This window comes from Crocuta crocuta, unplaced genomic scaffold, assembly GCF_008692635.1.
Source record: "Crocuta crocuta isolate KB4526 unplaced genomic scaffold, BGI_CrCroc_1.0 scaffold322, whole genome shotgun sequence".
Classification (NCBI taxonomy): domain Eukaryota; kingdom Metazoa; phylum Chordata; class Mammalia; order Carnivora; family Hyaenidae; genus Crocuta; species Crocuta crocuta.
Genome location: NW_027532592.1, coordinates 2,533,249 through 2,551,478, shown reverse-complemented (window position 1 = coordinate 2,551,478; position 18,230 = coordinate 2,533,249). Strand labels below are relative to the sequence as shown.

Genomic DNA, 18,230 nt, shown 5'->3' with positions numbered 1-18,230 from the left:
GCGGGGGGGTGTGTGGGGGGGGGGCTCTGCTTGTCCCTGGGGGCCTGGGCTGCAGGGGTGAGGAGTCTAGCCTGGGGGTGGGAGGTGAGGCTCTGTTTGTCCCGGGGCAGCTGGGCAGGGACCCGTAGGCCCCTAGGGCTTGGGGTTGGACACCCTCGGCCGGACGGGAAGATGCTTTGGGGGCAGACGCTGCCTCTCCAGCCTGGTTTGGGTCCGGAGGAACGAGCACTGGACTGAATCTGTGTGTCCGGCTTCAAGTCCCATTTCTGCCACTTGGTGGCCCGGAGATGTCGGGCAAATCACTTGGGTCCTCCATGCCTCCTGCATTTCACATAGTGGCTGGGGGTCCCCAGCCCCATCTCCACAGAGCTTTTTCCTCCACCCAGGGCCGGAGCGGTGCGGGGAAGGGGGTCGCCCGGAGCCGACCTTGAGCCCCGGCGCTCCCGCTCTCTCTCCTCTCCAGCAGCCCGGATAGGGGGTGGGGGGGTCACATGGAAGAGCCCACCCTGCTGTAGCCCCTGCCCAGAGTGTGGTGTGGAGTTGCTCCGTGGGCGTGTGACCCGGGGCAGCATGGGGCACCTCTGACCGGCCACCCTCTTCCAGCCCCGGGGCATGGCTGCCGTGTTGGGGGACGCCGTCATGCTGCTCAGAGGCCTTGCGAAGCTGGCGCGGGCGGCCGCAGAGACGCACCTGCAGCACTGGGGCCTCGGCGGGGAGCTCCTGGTGGCCGCGAGGACGCTGCAGTCCACGGCCGCTGAGCAGATGGGCCTGGTCCTGGGCAGGGCGCAGGTGAGGANGGGAGATGGGGGGAGGGTGACCCAGGAGGAGGCCAGGTGGCCGGCTCTGGTGACCTGCTGCCCTTCCAGGCGTGGCCAGGTCCCTTCGTGACTCCTGTCCCCGTGTGGCTGCAGCTCAGAAAGCTTCACGGAGTGGGGAGGGCCCCCCAGGATGGTGGCCCGCACACTCTAGACAGACCCTGATTTACCTGTCAGTCGGCTCGGGCCCTTCCCACAGGGGCACCATGCCCCCTGCCCCCCGCCTTCTCCCTTCCCCCTCACCCCTTCCCTGGGCCTGCATTCAGTTCCTGGGCCCCCTGAATGTGCTGGGCAGAGGCCTTTTTAATTTCGGAATTTAGAAAAGTCATTAAAAAGTAATGTGTTTTTTTTTTTTTTTTTTTAATATTTTCATTTCTAGGAGAGAGAGAGAGAAAGACAGCGTGAGCAGGGGAGGGTCAGAGAGAGAGTGAGATACAGACTCTGAAATAGGCTCCAGGCTCTGAGCTGGCAGTCAGCACAGAGCCCGACGTGGGGCTTGAACCCACGAACTGCAAGATCATGACCTAAGTGAAAGTCGGACGCTTAACCGACTAAGCCACCCAGGCGCCCCAAAAGTAATGTGTTCTTACGGGAGGCAGTTTATGAGATCCAGTGCCTTCTCCCAGTTTATCCGACTTCTGTTAGTGCCTTTTCATTGGGTCGGTTTTGGTGAAGAAGTAGGGGAGGACACAGTGTCCAGCTGTCACCTGGCTCTTCCCACCGCGCCAGCCGGGCCGCGGCTGGCCAACTTCCATCCTCCGTGTGTAGGGGCTCCACCCCCTCCCTCATGCAGCTGTCACAGCCCCCGTCCCGCCTCCTCCCCATCCTGCTGGCCTGTGTGCCCAGCCCAGAGCCCTCTCCTGTGCACCCACAGAGGCAAGACTGAGCGTGGGACAGGTGACTGTCCCCGGGGTGTGCTGCTGCAGAGCGCTGTCCCCTGGCTGCCACCTTGCAAGACACCTGGACATTCCTGGCAGCCTGAGCGGCTGGTGGCCTGCGTCCCCTTGTCCTGGGGGGGCAGGGGGGTGCTGGAGGGCCGGGTGATCTGGAAATGCCCCACCCCTGTGAGCCTGCCCCGCCCCCTCCCTCCCGGGCTTGCCCAGCACTGCGAAGTGCCGCCAGAGGGGCCAGCGATCCCTCCTCCACCACAGGCCAGCTGCCGGGACTTTACCAGATCAGTTCAGTTCTCCCAGCCTCAGTTTCCCGTTTGTGAAATGAGAGTGAGGGCCGGTGTCTTTCCTTCCCTCCTCAGACCCCTCGATATCCCGCAGGCTGAGATGGGAGGCCGTGCAGCAGCTTTGCAGCACCTGTGGGTGCCTTGCGTGCCCCGCCCCCCCCATAGCCTCAGGGCGTCCCACCACACCGGCCCCCAGGAGCCCTTTCTGTTCCCTGGCCTGTCTGTGGACCACACAGCTTTGTGACTGTGCACAGCCTAACTTTCAGATGAGCAGCTAGCAGGGAGGGGTCAGGAGGGCCCCCCAGGTCACTCAGGGTTCAGACGTAGGAGGGACCTGGGCCCCCGCGTAGTCTCTGTGACCATTGCAGAGAAAATGTGGTGTCTCCCTCATGGCCTGCCCTGGACCCCCACCTCCTGGGGACAGCGGCCAGCGCTGGCTGTGACAGGCCCTCGCCGAGAGCCTCTTCAGGCCGGCCAGTGGCGGCTGCGGCTGCGGCGAGGTGCTGGCCCGGAGCAGCCGGGCGGTCGCAGACCAGTGCGGTCCTTGCCAGTCTCGGGTTGGTCTTTTACCTCTCAGAGCCCGCCCCACCGCTGGCCCGGCCGGCTCCCCAGGGCCCTGGGAGCCCCTCAGCCCTGATTTACAGGCGAGGGCCCGGCGGGTGCTCGCTGGCTGTGTGGCCCCGGGGACCGTGGCTGGAGCCTGTGTCTCCGGGCTTGCGGGCCGGGAAGGCTCGCCCCTGCAGAACTTGCTGAGGCTGCTCCCTCTCGGGTTGTGCCATCTGGTACAGAGGGGACGTGGTGGGGCGTCGGGCGGGGGGGGTGCTTGGGCTGGCCTCGGGCTCCTCTCACTCGGCTTTTGTTCCCTGCAGGGTCAGGAGCGGCCCGAAGAGCCGTATGCCGAGGGCTTCGATGACCCAGAAGTGGAGTTCTCCGGTCCTCAGACCGCTGGGCCCCCCCCGGATTTCTCTGCGGCCTCCTCCCCTGACCGGTCACCGCCTCCACCCTGGGACCACGCTGGCAGGGAGGGCCCGGCTCCTGCCTACGCCGCCGGCGGACCCTTTAGGGAAGCTGGCCTCCGGGGCCAGGCTGCGTTCCCTCTGGGCATGGTGGCCGGGAGGCTCTTCGGGGACTCCAGAGACCCGCTCTCTGCCCTGGGCCTTCAGCGAAGGTTCTTCCACCAGGACCAGTCCCCCATGGGGGGCCTCACGGCTGAGGACATTGAGAAGGCCCGGCAGGCCAAGGCCCGCCCCGAGAGCAAGCCCCACAAGCAGACGGTGCGTCCTGGAGGGGCCTCGGACGGGGCGGGCCCTCTGGGGACGCATGTGGGGTTCCAGGGAGCACGGAGGCCTCCTCTTGGTGGAGCCGCTGACTTTAGGGGTGGAGGGGGACCTGGGGGGCAGCGCGAAGCCCTGAGGGGGGTCCCGTCCCCGTTCACCAATTCCGTGAGGTCTCTCCCCTTCCTCCCTCTAGCTCAGCGAGCGGGCTCGGGAGCGGAAGGTGCCGGTTACACGGATCGGGCGGCTGGCCAACTTTGGAGGTAAGGTGGCCGTGCGCCCCTGGGCCACCTCACCTTCCCTGGCGCCCTGGTGGAGTGGGGCTGGGGCCGCGTGGGGAGAGGGGCGGTGTGGGCCCCAGGGGCCTGGGGAAGCGTTGGCTCCCACGTTAGCTGTTCCACAAGGAGGCATGTGTGCGGTGCACCTGCATCCGGGGGGATCGTTTCGGCGAAGGGCCACGTGCTTGCATCTACTTCCTGACACCGTGCTGGCACGTCCGTGTGCTGGCACGTCCGTGTGCGGTCACGGCAGGTATTTGTGTCCTGACCAGGACGAGGGCTCGCTCCGGTGTGTGTGGGCTGTTACCCGCTGGGGCTGGCTTTTGAGCTCCTGTAACCGTCACGTGCCCTCCTCTCTCTGCTGCCCCTTGTCGTGGGGCCGCCCTCCCAGTCCTCGCCCGGGGCTGGCCCTGCGCCCCCAGCCAGCCTGGCTCTCAGAGTGGGACCCGCGTGCGGGCTCTTGCGCCGACTGACGGCTGCCCGTCTTCCGAATCGCAGAGCCCGCCGCGTTCCCCGGGTGGGACTTCCTCCGCCCCGGGCTTCCCTTCCGTCGTTATGCTCTGGAAAGTTGGCGTCTGCTCCTTAGCCGCTCGAGGACCCCGCACAGGGTGTTGTCCGATTTCCAGGCCTGAGCTGTTGCTTTGCTTCCGTATGCGGGTTTGCATCCAACCCATTCTTCACAGAGCTTGTGACTTCCTGGGGGGTGCTGCCAGGGTGATTTCGGGGTCCCTGCTGGGGGCCTCTGGGGGCCCTTACTCCACAGGAGACCTGGCACGGCCCCTTCGTTGTAAGAGGCTGCTCGCTGGGGTGAGGGGGGAGTGTTTGTTATTACTCAAGTACAGAATGGAGCCCCTCCTCTCCGCCCCCCCCCCCGAGTTTGAGGCCCGATCTGTCCCTTCTTACTCTGTAGTCTTCCCGCCGCTCCAGATGGGGCTCCCCACAGAGGCTTCATTTGACTGACGGGTTTTACAGACGTGTGATCCTCTCATGGTGTCTTTGCAGGGGAGGGTAGTAGAGGGTCTGTTCGGGAAAGGTGGTCAGAGTGAAGGTCGTGGGGGTAAATTCGAAGGGGATGGAAGGCCATGGATTCCTGGTGAAAGAGGCGAAAGCAGGCCCTCCTGGGTGGGGGTCAAGGAAGGCGTGTGGGGCAGAGAGGCCGGGTGCGGGACTCCCCTTGGGTGGGGGGCGGGTGGCCAGAGGCAGCCTGGGTTGGGGTTTTGGAAGGTGCTCTGTGCCACCAGAAGCCATGGGCCTGGAGCCGACTCGGGTGTCCGGGCCTGGAGGCGGCCCCGGCGGTGATTTGGGGTTGGCCGGTGTTGTGGTCCAGACTCTGCAGCTCCCGTTTCGGGCTGGGAGGGGTGGGGTGACAGAGTGGGGCCGGGCCTGGGAGGAGCGTGCTCCTCTGGCTCCACAGGTGAGTGCCGGGCCCCCTCCCTCCCCCAGACTTGTTCACGCCGTGAGTTTTGACCCTTCAGTGACTGTGACATGAATTTGGTGGGTTGGGCCCAGCACTTGAAAAATGAGTAGAATGGACTTGAATAGAAGACCGTCAGAAATGATGGCAGAGGTTCTTAGAACCATATTCATCGCAAAAGGCGATTTTTGTCCAGAGGTGCAAGCATCCTGCTCACACGTGTTCTTCACTGTGTCGTGAGGGGTGTGGCTTCCTGCTGGGACACTGTCTGCACGGATGGAAGTAACGCTCCTCTGTCTCTGCAAAGCACTTCTAACCTCTCTTCCCTCACGGGGCGGGGTGTGGACCGACAAGTGCGGGAGTGCTTCACGAGGGGACACGGAGGAGAGGGGTTTGTCTAGACCGGAAGGCGTTCAGCTAGCGGGGGTGGGGGAAGGGCCGTGCTGGCCGTCCGGCTGCAGAGGTGGGGGGCGGGCGTCCCGGGTGCAGGCGGCTCCGGCGAGTGTGGCTGAGAGGCGGGCCCTGGGTCCTGGCGGAGACGTGATGGGAAAGATGGGCTCAGACACTGATGTGGGGTCGGAACTGGGTTAGGTCCGTGTGATATCTGGGTCACAGTTCTGGCCCTGCTTCCTTGTGGCCTTGGTTTTCCCTTCTGTAAAATCAGGGTCTTATTTTTTTATTTTAGTACCAGTAAATTTTAATTTATTCATTGTATTTTCCCAGGATAAAGAGAGGAGGGAAGAGGGTCAGCATGGACTGGGTACAGCGAAATCAGACGGTGATGGGGTCACTGAAGGCCCAGGTGGCTTTGTCTCCTGAGTTCAGAAACGAGGGGAGGAGATCAGGGAAAGAACAGATAGTACACGCTCCCCTCCGCTCCCCTCCCCTCCCCTCCCCCCACAAAGTCCGTCTTTCACACTTTGGTTTCTAGCAGTGACGTGGAGCTGACTCGTCTGTCCTGTTGGACTGTCCTGTGGCCTCTGTGACATGAGTGTCCTGCGCCTGCATAACCGTTCCTGAGTGACCTGGGTGTACACTCAGCTTCCTTTCTTGGTCTCCTGACCACACTTTCTATGTGGAAGCCCCCCCCCCATTGCTGTCCTCCTCTCTCCCCTAAGATTAGAGATTGAAGTAGGTTTGATCCATCCAAATACAAGTGTATCAGCCTGAATCTCACTGAGGAACGGTCTTGACACGAGACTGGGGACAAGGAATGTTCTTCGGGACTTAAGTGTGGATGTGGAGGGCTTGTTTTTCGGAGGGGGTAGAAGAGGGCATGGGCTAGGAGTCAAGGTTTTGGGAGAGGAAATCTGGCCCAAAATAGTAAGTAGGGGAAGGGGAACGAGAGAAAGGGTGGTTTAAGACGGAGGGGGTCACCAAGCTGTGTTCCAGATTCTTTTCCTGCTGCGGAACATTGGTCAGGGACACTGGCTATTTTTATCTGTACGAGTTTGTAAACAATTAAACCCCAAGAGAAGAAGACAAACACATTATATTTACACAAAGCGGGCCACCTAGCGGTCACCTGGCCAGCTACTCGTGAAGTCCTCAAAGGTGAGCACTAGCAGGGCAGCGGTGGGGGAGACGGGACCCAGGGTCAGACCCTCCCCTCCCGCCCCCCGTGCGTTGTGTTGCACGTGCCCTGTTTGGCCACAGTGCGCTGGGTTTGTGGTCATCTCATGGCTCGTAAATGAAACTTCCTCTTCTCCTTTAGCTCCCACGGGCTTGGGCAGCGCACTGCTCTGGGCACCACAGGGAGCTGGGGCCGTGGTCTCTTTGGAAGCCAAGGAGAAAAGCCCAGCATTTATAAAGATTAGGAAATTTAGCCTTCCCTTCACGTACCCATCCCTGGGCAACTTGAGATGGGCACGGAGGCGTTATTCTCAAACCCTAGCCTTACCAGCTTGTGTTTTAAAAAATGCTTATTTTTGAGAGGGTGTGAGCAGGGGAGGGGCAGAGAGAGGGGACAGAGGGTCTGAGGCAGGCTCCGTGCTGACAGCACAGAGCCTGATGCGGGGTTCGAACTCACAAACTGCGAGATCATGACCTGAGCTGAAGTCAGAGGCTCAACCAACTGAGCCACCCAGGTGCCCCAACAGCTCATTTTTTTAAACACACACACGCATGCTGTGCATGGCAGGCCCAGCCCAACACATCGAAGGGCGGGTCTGCCGTGAGGAGCGAGCCCCCGGCCCGGGGTCAGGAGTCGGGAACAGGAGCCCTTACCACCCGTGGGCACACTCTGGCTTCGGCCGGCACAGCCTCTCTGTCCTGGTCCAACCTTTTCCTGTTCAGACCTGTTTTCCAGTCTTCCGGTAGAAGGAGGTGAAGTCGTGGGGCCGCGGAGCTAAATCCTAGTTGCCCCCAGAGCAGGGAAGGTGCAGGGGCTCCTAGAAGATACTGGGGCAGAAGCGCCAGCTCTGGTTGGCAAAACAGGCAGCTCACAGGCTACGCCCTTGAAGCGGTGGTTCTCCCTGGTGATGAAGCAGAGCATTCCTGCCGCGCAGCTCTGGAGCTGGAGCTGTCACCGACCGCCCCTGACACTGCTCGCGGGCCTGAGAACAGAACGCAGCACGGGCAGGAGGGCGTCGGACCCAAGTACACAAGGCTATGACAGTACAACGTTGATATTACGAAAAATAGTTAAAATGTGCAAGATGCATCACTGGCACACAGCTGGCGTCATGGGGGACGTGGGGCCCGCGGTGCTGTCATCCATGGGGGCAAATAGACCAAGTTCTGTCGGGTCTGAGGAGGTGGGAGTCAGCTGGGGAGCTGCCCCCGGGCCTGCGGTCACAGCCCATCGCTGGGGCCAGTTCCCCTGCGCCCTGTTCTCGGGGACTGGACCAGAGGTGGAGAGGCCCCGCCTGGTGCCTGAGATTCCCTCCCACGGAGCGCGCGGTCCTGCCTGAGTCTGGTCTCATGCCTGATGCTTCCACTCCGGCCTGGGAAAACTTAGTGTCCCTCCTTTGAAGGGGACCATTCCCTGTCCCAGCGGCTTTCACACGCTGGAGATCTAGGGGTGGAGATGCGCAGAGCGGGCAAGCGATTTTCCCTAGGACCCTCTTGGGCAGTGGACAGAGTGTGGCTGGAGTGCGTTTGCCTTCCCTTCCCTCCCCCGCCATGCCGAGAGGGAGGAGGGGGTGCGGTCGTGGTCCCCCACCTATCCTGCCCCCCCTTTCTCCACTCCGCCCAATGCCAGCTCCCCAGAACATGAGGGTCACGGAAGGATCGCCCCCACCCCTGTGGCTCGGTCCTGGGAGCAGGGCAGGGCTGTGGGTCTCTTCTTCCTCCCCCGGAAAGGAAGCTGGCTGTCCCTGGGAGACAGGCCCGCGGGGGCCTCCGGGGACACGGGGCCACCCTGTGGCTGATGCCCCGGCAGGAGCCTCATTCCACGGCGCAGGAGTCTGGGCCTCCGCGACTGTACCCCTTCTGCGTGGTCTTCCCCCTGGGGCCGCTCACTGCAGTGCGGGACACGCCGCAGGGGGCCGGTGACCGGGACGAGCTCCAGGCCCTCAGTGGACTCCTCCAAGGTCAATGGTGCCACCATCTCCCACTCCTTAGGGCTCCGGGTGCCCCTCCGAGCGCAGCCCGCCCTGCTGCACGGACACGGTGAGGGTTGGGGGTGAAGGGTGGTTGAAGGAGGGAGGTTGAGGGGCGGGGCTGCGGACCAGAAGCGGAACCCCAGGCGCACGTGGACCGACTTAGAGCCGTGTCCCCCCGCCTGCCCTGCAGCAGCCTTGGCTCGGCTCTGACAGGGAGGCCCTGGTGGTTGGCTGGGCCCCGGACTGTGGGGTGGCTGCCGGCCGCAGAGGAGTGCGGGGCCCCGCAAGGTAGGGGTGACTTGGGATGACTTGGGCGGGGATGTTTCGATCTGTGGGTTATTGCCTCATCAGTGTTGAGGATTTGAGTCATTTCTTCAAGCACCGCCTCTGCCCTGTTCCCGCCCTGGCTCCCCTTCCTGGGGGGCCGTCATGCGTGTTAGGTGTAAGTCTCCTGCGTCCCGCGTAGCTGCTGTTCTCTGTTCTGTCCTTCCCGCTGTCCCCTTTCCGGTTTGTGCCTCAGGGGACTTGTCTTCCCGTCCCCACTGCGACTGTGCGGTGAGCGGGACGGAAGGTTGTAGAAGGAGACGCCAGCGTTTGGGGCAGGTGCTGGGGAAGGCCCATCTCGGCCGTGTGTTGGTGCCGCGGCCTTTCCAGGGCTCCCAGGCGAGACGTGGAGGGCACTGAGGCCACAGGAGCGCAGGGAGGAGACAACACGAAGCAGCAGGAAGAAATGAGGGTGATGTGCGGAGGCGATTGTGAAGTAGGGTCTAGAAAACAGATGTGAGAACACGACCGCAGGGCAGGAGCCAGGCGGAGGAGCGGACCCCGGGGAAGCCTTCCATTTTCAGGAGGTGAAAGGTTAAGTGACCCTGACTCCCAGAAAAATACTTGTTTCACCGAATAGTTCCTGAGAGCCCATCGGGTTGGTGAAGACAGAAGGTAATGGGGCACAGTCGTTCTAGCAGGTGACTTTCCATCTCGGGCCGTGGTTCGAGCCCCACTCGGGCTGCAGAGGCAGAAAAAAGGCTGGACGTCAGGAAAGGGGTCAGGGGATCCGTGGGGCCGTATGTCCATTCGTCCCTCCTCATTTGCTCACACGACGCCCCCCTCGTGCCCTGGGAGTCGCAGGGCTCTCCTGATGTTAGAGCACTGAGCACCGCGTTAGTAAGGAAACCGCATGTTAAAGAGCAGGGGGGAGGCCCCAAGTGTGTCCTGTCGGGTGGAGGAGAGGGTCGCCTGGGCGGAGGCGTAACGTGCCGGCTGCTGTGGTTCTGACGCACGCAGAGACATGGCCCCAGCGCTCCGGGCGGCTCTCGTGTCCCCTTCCCCTGGGGAACACACACTCGGGGGACGGGCACATCTGGTGGTTTTTTGATTCTGCCAAGCACTCGCATTTTGAACACAGCAGCCACTCCCACCCACTGTTTTCACTTTACTTATCCTCTTTTAAAGGACATTTTAATAATGCAAGAGTACAAAGGACAAGCTCCCAGGAAGGGTGGGAGGCAGAGTGACAAGTTTGGTGACANCTCTGCCGACTGGGCACTGGATGGTCACTGGGGTCGTGGAGTCTGGTCCTGGGGCCGAACGGGCTGCGTGCAAGGCTGACTGTGCTTGGGGGTGGGGCACGTGGCGATGCCAGCTTGGCCCCCCCGAGTTCCGGGGGCTCATTCCTGCTTGTCTTCTGGAAGTCGGTGCCCTTTGGGTGCCTACTTGGGGTGGGGGGGTTGTGGGTGTGGGGCTACTGCCCTGGGAGGCGCATTAGCAGGGGCGCCTGTGTCTGTTTGCACTTCAGAGTGCTGTGAGGACGGTGGGGGCACTCGCTGTAACCTGCAGTTCAGGTGATGAGCGGGGCCGCGGCAGCCGGGTCCCCGGGGCCGCGTGCTTATTCGTGACGTTGCAGGCACCCGAGTGGAGGAGGCCCCTTGCGCACATGGCAGTGTGAGCCCGGGCCCGGTGACCAGCGCTCGTGTCCCGTGGCCGGGCCGGTGCAGGGCATGGGGGCCAGCTCCCGATGGCCTAGGCCCCCTGCCCCCAGGGCCTCTGCGCTCCTTCCTGCTGCCCCCGGGGCTCGGGGTCCCCTCGGAGCCCCTGCATCCTCCGCGCGTAGCTCTGTCTTCCAGGATCGGAGGATCGTTAGATGGGTTACAGACGCAAGGGCTCAGAGCGGCCTGGCACGCAGCCTCCTGCCTGGACACCTCTGCCCGTGGCCCCTGCGCATGAACCCCACGAGCCGGGCTCTGTCAACACACCCGGGGCTGCTGGCCAGGGAGGCCAGACCTGGAACCTTTACTTCCTCTTCCTGCTCGGGGCGCCTTCATCAGGCCGTTGGTTGGAAGGTGTTTGTTTTTCCTTTTCTTACCCTCTGATGCCTGTGTGGATAGCAGCCCAGTGGCCATGATGACCTCCGGAGGGACCTGGTGGGGACAGGCCCGGGCTGGGGGCCTGGATGCCGGCCCCGCGCTCTCCCATCTCCCCAGCACGTGGGGGCAGAACCTCTGTTCATGAGAGAACTGCCAGCAGTGGTGTCGGAAGGGCCTGGCGCCTGCTAGTGGGCAGGGACGGGGGCGGCTGCGGGGCCGCGAGCAGCTCTGCCATCACCCTGTGGGCCGGCGCCCAGGGGGACTGAGGTCGGGGTGGGGGGACACGTGGAGTGAGCTGGCTCAGCGGGGCTCGGGGTGTCCGAGGCGGGGGGGCCAGCCCACCAGGGTTGGCTTCCAGGTACCACTGTTTCTGGCGGAAGGAGGGGCCTGGCCCACCTTGTGCTTCCCAGTGACGAGGCTCCGGGCGTCGTCTGAGCCCAGGTCGGGGTGCAGGGGGGCCGGTTTATTCTTGGTTCACTGGGGCAGGAGCCCCTGAGGCCAAGGTCAGGGCCGCGGCAGCACCTCTGGCCGGCGCTGGGTGAGCCTAGGGCCGTCTTGGTGGACCATGCTGTGGCCGTGCCCGGCGGAGCGGTGGCCCCGAAGAATTTGACAGGGCGTCTGAGGGGCAGAGGGGATGCCTCTGCGAGCATCGGCCAGGCTCGTTAGCCTTCGGAGACGTCTGCCTCTTTTCAGTGGGCTCGGCTTTGGACCTGATCTTGGCAGAGAAAAATCTAGATACAGTGAGACTTTGGTGAAAGTCACTGTGGTTTGAAGGTTAACCTGCTTGTTATCACTTCCTTTGCAGAGTCAGATAATGCGTTGGGAGGGGTGAGGTGGGAGGGCAGCAGGGGAGTTAATGTTTAACTGGGGCCCTGGCCGCCCTCGGCTGTGCCCAGTGCCCTCCACAGCTGGTCGGAGAGAAAACACCCTGGCGCCCATGTCCCCGCGCCACCGCGTCCTGGGAGGGCCCAGGGGCTGTCGGTGGGTGAGCGGCTGCTTCCGTGGCTCCCGGAGCTCGGCGCCGCCCTGCCCTGCTCTGCATTCTCCGTACAGAAGCAAAACTAAACGCNCTCTAAAAATCTCTAGTAATTTTTTTTTTTTTTTTTACCTCTAGTAATTTTCATACGTGAGAGCATGTGTAGAAACAATAGTACGTTGGCTGTTTTACTTTAAATAAGATAGAGGACACAAATTCACTTCACATGCCACTGTTTGCTTTTTTTAAGGTGCCTACTAGAAAATTAAAATAATTTTTTTTTGTTAAGGTTTATTCATTTTTCGGAGACAGAGACAGTGCGAGTAGGGGAGGGGCAGAGAGAGAGGGAGACACAGAATCCGAAGCGGCTCCAGGCTCTGAGCTGTCAGCACAGAGCCTGATGTGGGGCTCGGACCCACAGATCGTGACTTGAGCCGAAGTCGGACGCTTAACCGGTTGAGCCCCCAGGCGCCCCAGAACATTTAACATGATGCACGAGGCTGGCATTGTGTTCCTCTGGCCGTTTGGAATGGGAGCAGCGACCGCAGCAANGGACCGGTGAGTCCTGGCCACGACCCATGGGGCAGGAGCCGGGGGAGGGAGGCCGCCGCCGGCGCGAAGATGTGTCGCAAAAGCACGTTTTAAGGTTGGTTACCTTTCTTTGATTTTAACAATTACTGTTTATATTCGCAGTTTATTTTTCACTAAGTAAAGTCTTCAGTAGGATACCAGCTTTTGTCACGCCGGCGCGCACTCGCTGCGGGAAACATGGGGAGCGCGGAGGCTTGTGCGGGGCTCCTGGCTGGCTAAGTGGCCCCCGCGGGTGTGGGCGCTGCTGCCCCGCGGTCCGCGCGCCCCGCGGGTCTTAGGGCGCCTCTGCTGTCCCTCCTGCCGGGCTCAGCGGGCTCAGCCGTGTCGCCTTCCCTCTCCCTGCGGGTGTGTGCCCCGCCTCGGCGCCCACCAGGCCCAGGGCCTGCTGTGTGGCCTCAGTGGCACGTGCTGGGCTCCGCGGGCCATTCTTGGACATTTGGGAGCAGGCACTTCAGTCTCCGGATGAAAGAGGTGTTAATGGATTTTGTTGTTGAAGATATTATCTGNNNGGCAGCTCCTGCGAGTCCCCGTGGTTTGGACTGGGGACACGAGACCGCTTGCCTTCGCAGAACGCCCTGACTCCCACCGATGGCTGCTTCTATCACTGCAGGAGGGCTCTCCTTCCAGTTGCGAGAATTCTAGAGAATTCTCCGTTCCAAGGGGCGCCCGTGTGGCCAGGATGTCCTTGGCCCACGGACCATTCCTGGCACGTACTCTGTTCGTTCCCACATGGGCGTTTTCTTAGGGCCTGAGTGGCCGGGCTGCGTGGAGCTTTTCCAAAACAGCGGATGTGTATCTCCTGCCTTTCTTCTCCCTTTTTGTGATGTCCGGATGGTCCGCCAGGGTCCCTGGGAGTGGAGGGGGGGACCGTGGGGCTGCTCAGGGCCTTGTGGACGGGGGGCCAGGGGGCAGCCCCGCACCAGCGCCTTCTCCTTGCAGGTCTGGCCGTGGGGCTAGGCTTCGGCGCGCTGGCTGAGGTCGCCAAGAAGAGCCTCCGCCCAGAGGACCCCTCAGGTGAGCCGGGCCCTCGACTGGGAGGGCAGGTGGGCCCTGGGGGGTGGGCCTGTCAGCCCCCAGTCCCCGCCAGTGTCCCCAGAGTGCTGGCCTCCAGTGCTGCCCCACATCCTGGGTTCTGTGTAAATGGTGCCCGGAGCTGTGCCTCTGCGGGGCTGCGGGGACCTGGCGGTCAGGCCGGGTTGGGTGCCCAGGGCTCCCCATTCGGCTGCGGGTGAGGGACGTTGGTGCTGGAGGAACAGACCCCTCAGGGGCCTTGATAATCCCCTGCCCCGACTAAGAGACCTGAAGTGGCCGCCTCTCTGGCCTGCGTCCCTCCGTCTGAGGTGGGATCACGATTCCTCTGTCCCCTGCCTCCCAGGGTCACTGAGGTCAGGTCACAACACTGTGCCACTGGTCTGGACAGCTGGCTGGGGGCTGTCCTCCATCGATGGTGTGCCTCACACTGGCTGCTCTGACGCCGGGGCAGGAAGCAGCCGGAGGGGCCCCCCCATTAGGGTGCATGGCCGGCATGCATGGGCGTTGGTGGCTTTGCCGTCCCTGGGGCCCCGGGGGCTGGTGAGAAGGTGCTGGTACACCTTCCGCTGGGGGGGATCCCCCAAATGTATTTGACGATCTGGGCTGGGTTCCCTGGCCCATTCAGGGGATGCCACCTCCTCTCCCTTCCTACGGGGACCCCAGGGACACCCCACTGTCCTGTTGCGCTGTGGTCCCCGGGGTCCTGGCTGCCAGCCAGCTGCAGGACCCCCTTGTGGGGACGAGGGCCTCCTGGAGAGAGGGCACCGCCTGCCCCCTCGGCCCCCGAGTGCCGGCTGCACGGGACACACCGAGTGTCCTTGGAAGGGCTGGAGGACAGGGTTAGTGAGAGGAGTTTCAGTGTTGGCGCTGAGCCACTTCGGGGGACGAGGCCTGGCTTCCTCTGGAACGAGGAGCCCGTGTTCTCCAGGCGCAGAGCCTGTCCCCCGGAAGCTGGCCGCTCTCCGACCCTTGGATGAGGCCCCAGGGGTCAGCTGGTGGCCTTGGCCAGGGAAGTGGTGACCCTGGTTGGGGTCACGGGCACTCCCTGGGCTCGGGACACGGTGGGGTGGCCGGGCAGCTCCCGGCTGTGTCCCAGTGTCCCGAGGAGGCTCTGGAACCCGTGGCCCGGAGGACGCTGACGGGCGGGGCCCAGGCCACCCCTGGAGTGTCTCCCTAGCGGGGGCACCTCGGCCATGGCCTGGCNGGGCAGCTCCCGGCTGTGTCCCAGTGTCCCGAGGAGGCTCTGGAACCCGTGGCCCGGAGGACGCTGACGGGCGGGGCCCAGGCCACCCCTGGAGCGTGTCTCCCTAGCGGGGGCACCTCGGCCATGGCCTGGGTTCCCCAGGCTGCCCTCAGAACCAGCCCTGCCCGCAGGAGTGCATACCCCGGGGAGGGGCTGCTCCACACCGACCCCCCCAACTCAGGAGTCCTACTGTGTGCTGCGGGGGCGCGTTCGCCTGGCCCTCTGCTGCCGCCCAAGGAGGGGGTGATCTGGGGCCCCCTCTCGGCCCAGCTCGGGGGCAGGTCTGCCGTCTGGGGCCCCGGGAGTGAGGAGCCAGTGGGTTTGTGGGTTCTCCCTGGGCTTCTCAATCTGCAAACTCTGTCCCAGGGCCCTAGTCCCCATGTCCCCCCCACCCCAGGCTGTCAGATGCCAGGCTGGACACAGCCCCCAGGGCAGCGGTGCGCTGGGGGATGCGCCGGCCAGGCCCCTGGGGCTGCAGGTGAGGAGGGTGCCGGGCGCCGGTGCAGACTTGGGGGGCAGGTCTGGCCCTGCTCGCACAGGCTGCAGGGCAGGGAAGGCAGCGGATGAGCTGGGGCTGGAGGAGCCGGGGAGGGGGGGCCAGGTGCTGAACCCCCGAGTCCTAGCCCCGCACCCTACGCCCCTGCGGGTTCCGGACAAGGGTTGTCTGCACCCCGGAGGTTACTGCCCATCAGGGGCCTCTGGCAGAGGGGGAGGTAGACCCCAGCCGGCTCTGTGGTGTCCTTGACCCTGTGCTCCCCTCCCTGGGGGGCTGAGCGCTGGCCTCACAGTGAGCCCAGGGGTGCTGTGACCTTTCTCCTGTATGTGGGGGGACAGTGACTAGTCCTCCTCACCTGGGCCCCCCCAGGTCCTCCCTCCCAGTGCCTGCCCCTCCCATCCCTGCCCCTGACTGTGCTCTTCAGGGGTGCGTGTGTCAGGCCCTGGGGACCGATATGGAGGGAAGGGCTCAGCTGTGCAAATGTGTGTGCACCCCCGGCCTCGTACCCCCCTCTCCGGTGGGGTGAGGCCCGCAGACACCCCGAGGGGCCACCTGCCCTGACCTGGCACCCACCCGCCCTCAGGGAAGAAGGCTGTGCTGGACTCCAGCCCCTTCCTGTCCGAGGCCAACGCGGAGCGCATCGTCCGCACGCTGTGCAAGGTGCGCGGGGCAGCGCTCAAGCTGGGCCAGATGCTGAGCATCCAAGGTGAGGGGGCCCTGGGGGTGGGGGGGCAATTCGACCCCGTTCAGAGGGGCCCCTGGGGGNCCCCCCTGGGTGGGGGCCTGGGGGGGTGGGGAGAGCACAGCTGCAGCCCTGCTGGGAGTGGATGGGGGACGTTTCCCCGCACTCGCTCCTCCTGCTCGAATTCCGGCTGCGGACCGGCCTGCAGGTTTAGACGCTTCTGAAGTAGGAGCCCGTGGCCCATCGTCCTGCTTTCCGGGTGTTTTGTCATATCTGGGGGTGGTCCTGAGCTCTCCGAAGTGGGCCAGGGTCCGTGTGCCAGCACCTCTGCCTCCCACGAACGTCGGTCGGAGGTGCTGGCGGGGGACGTCGCAGGCCTGCCACCTTTGTCTCCTCAACTTGCCTCTTTGACCCCGCGAGGCTCTGCCGCCGCGTCTGAGAGACCCGGCTGCTCGGCACGGCGGTCACGGGCCTGGCACGTGTCCTGCCGCTGACGCCGGGGCTCCGGGGACTCACCAGTGCCCGGGGGCCCCAGGAGTGTACACGGCCTGGCTCAGAGTCCCCACATCCCCTTTGGAGCCTTCGTCTACGGCCCTCGGGGGCCCGTGTGCCGGGTGGGGGCTGCCGTGTGGCCTTGGGCCCGCGCTTCGTTGCCTCTGAGCCCGGCTCGCGGGCGGTGGCCAGGCGGGGCGGCCCGGGGCCTCCTTCCCGGGGTGTGGCGGGGCCATCCAGTGGCTGCTGACCCGGGCCCCTTCCTTCCGAGGGGCTGGCCCTCTGCGCTCTGACTTCCCTGGTACCTTCCAGATGACGCATTCATCAACCCCCATCTGGCCAAGATCTTCGAGCGGGTGAGGCAGAGCGCGGACTTCATGCCGCTGAAGCAGATGATGGTGAGGCAGGCGGTGCCTGGGTGGGGTTCTGGGTNCCATGAAGATCCAGGTGGGCACCTGGGCGGGCTCTGTGGTGTTGGGGTCTCCGCACCCTACACCTCGCCCCCCCCACCCTGTGTGCCCCCTCTCTGTGGCGGGGCCTGCGTCTCATTGTTTCCGTCCCCAGTGCCTGGGCGGCACCGGGAAGGATTTGTGGAGTGACCGGAGGGACAGGAGCCTCCCCTCAGGCTGGGGGGTGGGGGGGCAGGGACAGGGGACAAGTCCATGTCTGCTCAGGGGGAGGGGCCCTGACTGGGCCGCCATCCCTGGGGGTGGGGAGGTGGATGGTGGAGAACAAGTCACGTATGGGGGTCCTGGCAGCGTCGTAGGGTCCTAGCTGTCACTTGGCCTGGGGTGGGGTCCGGGCAGGATTCCCCTGGGAAGCCAGTGGGCAGCAGCTGCCCTGTCTGCCCGGGGACCCCTCTGTCCCCCTGCAGTACCCTGGGGTGGCCCAGAGCATCAACAGTGACGTCAACAACCTCATGACCGTGCTGAACATGAGCAACATGCTTCCCGAAGGTCAGAGCAGCCACGGGTCAAGGGCAGGTGTTCAGGATGGGCTCTGGGGACCCGAGAGGGGCCCCCAGCCCACGCTGACCCCCTCCTCCCTCCCCAGGCCTGTTCCCCGAGCACCTGATCGATGTGCTGAGGCGGGAGCTGGCCCTGGAGTGTGACTGCCTGCGGGAGGCGGCCTGTGCCCGCAAGTTCAGGTGCAGCGGGAGCTCCGACCGGGAGACAGGCGGCCCCCTGGGGGGTGAAGCTGGGGGGCGAAAGGCCCTGCAGCACTGAGGGGTGAGGGGCTGAGGCTCCGTGGCCGGGGTGTGACCCCCCCACCACTGCAGGGAGCTGCTGAAGGATCATCCCTTCTTCTACGTGCCCGAGATCGTGGACGAGCTCTGCAGCCCCCACGTGCTGACCACAGAGCTGGTGACCGGCTTCCCCCTGGACCAGGCCGAGGGGCTGAGCCAGGAGGTCCGGAACGAGGTGTGTCTGGCGGGGACGGGTAGGGCCGCCGTGTCCCCGGTGCAGCCTGGGGTGGGGCAGTGGCGTTTGGAGGAGGGGCCGCGGTGACTGGCCGCCCGCCCGCCCCCAGATCTGCTACAACATCCTGGTCCTGTGCCTGCGGGAGCTGTTCGAGTTCCACTTCATGCAGACGGACCCAAACTGGTCCAACTTCTTCTATGACCCTCAGCAGCACAAGGTGAGCCCCCCGGAGCTCCGCGGGGGGCGGGGGCGGGGGCGGGCCCTGCTGCACCAGGACAAACCTCCCCCCATCACCTGCCCCCAGGTGGCTCTGCTGGACTTTGGGGCAACCCGGGAATTTGACCGATCCTTCACTGACCTCTACATTCAGGTGCGCAGGGAGGGGGGGCAGGGCCAGGCCTCAGGGTGCTTGGAGACTCAAGGCCCACAGG

The 18,230-nt window shown here is 64.1% G+C and overlaps 1 protein-coding gene across 1 annotated transcript in view; it reads left to right on the top strand.

Annotated features, from left to right (window-relative positions):
- Positions 1-605: 605 nt before the first annotated feature.
- COQ8A (coenzyme Q8A) overlaps positions 606-18,230 on the top strand; it is a 19,038-nt gene continuing 1,413 nt past the window's right edge. The window contains exons 1-11 of the mRNA XM_077779916.1: positions 606-789; positions 2,862-3,266; positions 3,463-3,529; positions 13,373-13,447; positions 15,788-15,910; positions 16,691-16,893; positions 17,145-17,334; positions 17,432-17,525; positions 17,658-17,799; positions 17,909-18,016; positions 18,104-18,169. Of these exons, the coding sequence (XP_077636042.1) occupies positions 613-789; positions 2,862-3,266; positions 3,463-3,529; positions 13,373-13,447; positions 15,788-15,910; positions 16,691-16,893; positions 17,145-17,334; positions 17,432-17,525; positions 17,658-17,799; positions 17,909-18,016; positions 18,104-18,169 (1,650 nt within the window). The 5' untranslated portion in view covers positions 606-612. The remainder of the gene's footprint in view (positions 790-2,861; positions 3,267-3,462; positions 3,530-13,372; positions 13,448-15,787; positions 15,911-16,690; positions 16,894-17,144; positions 17,335-17,431; positions 17,526-17,657; positions 17,800-17,908; positions 18,017-18,103; positions 18,170-18,230) is intronic.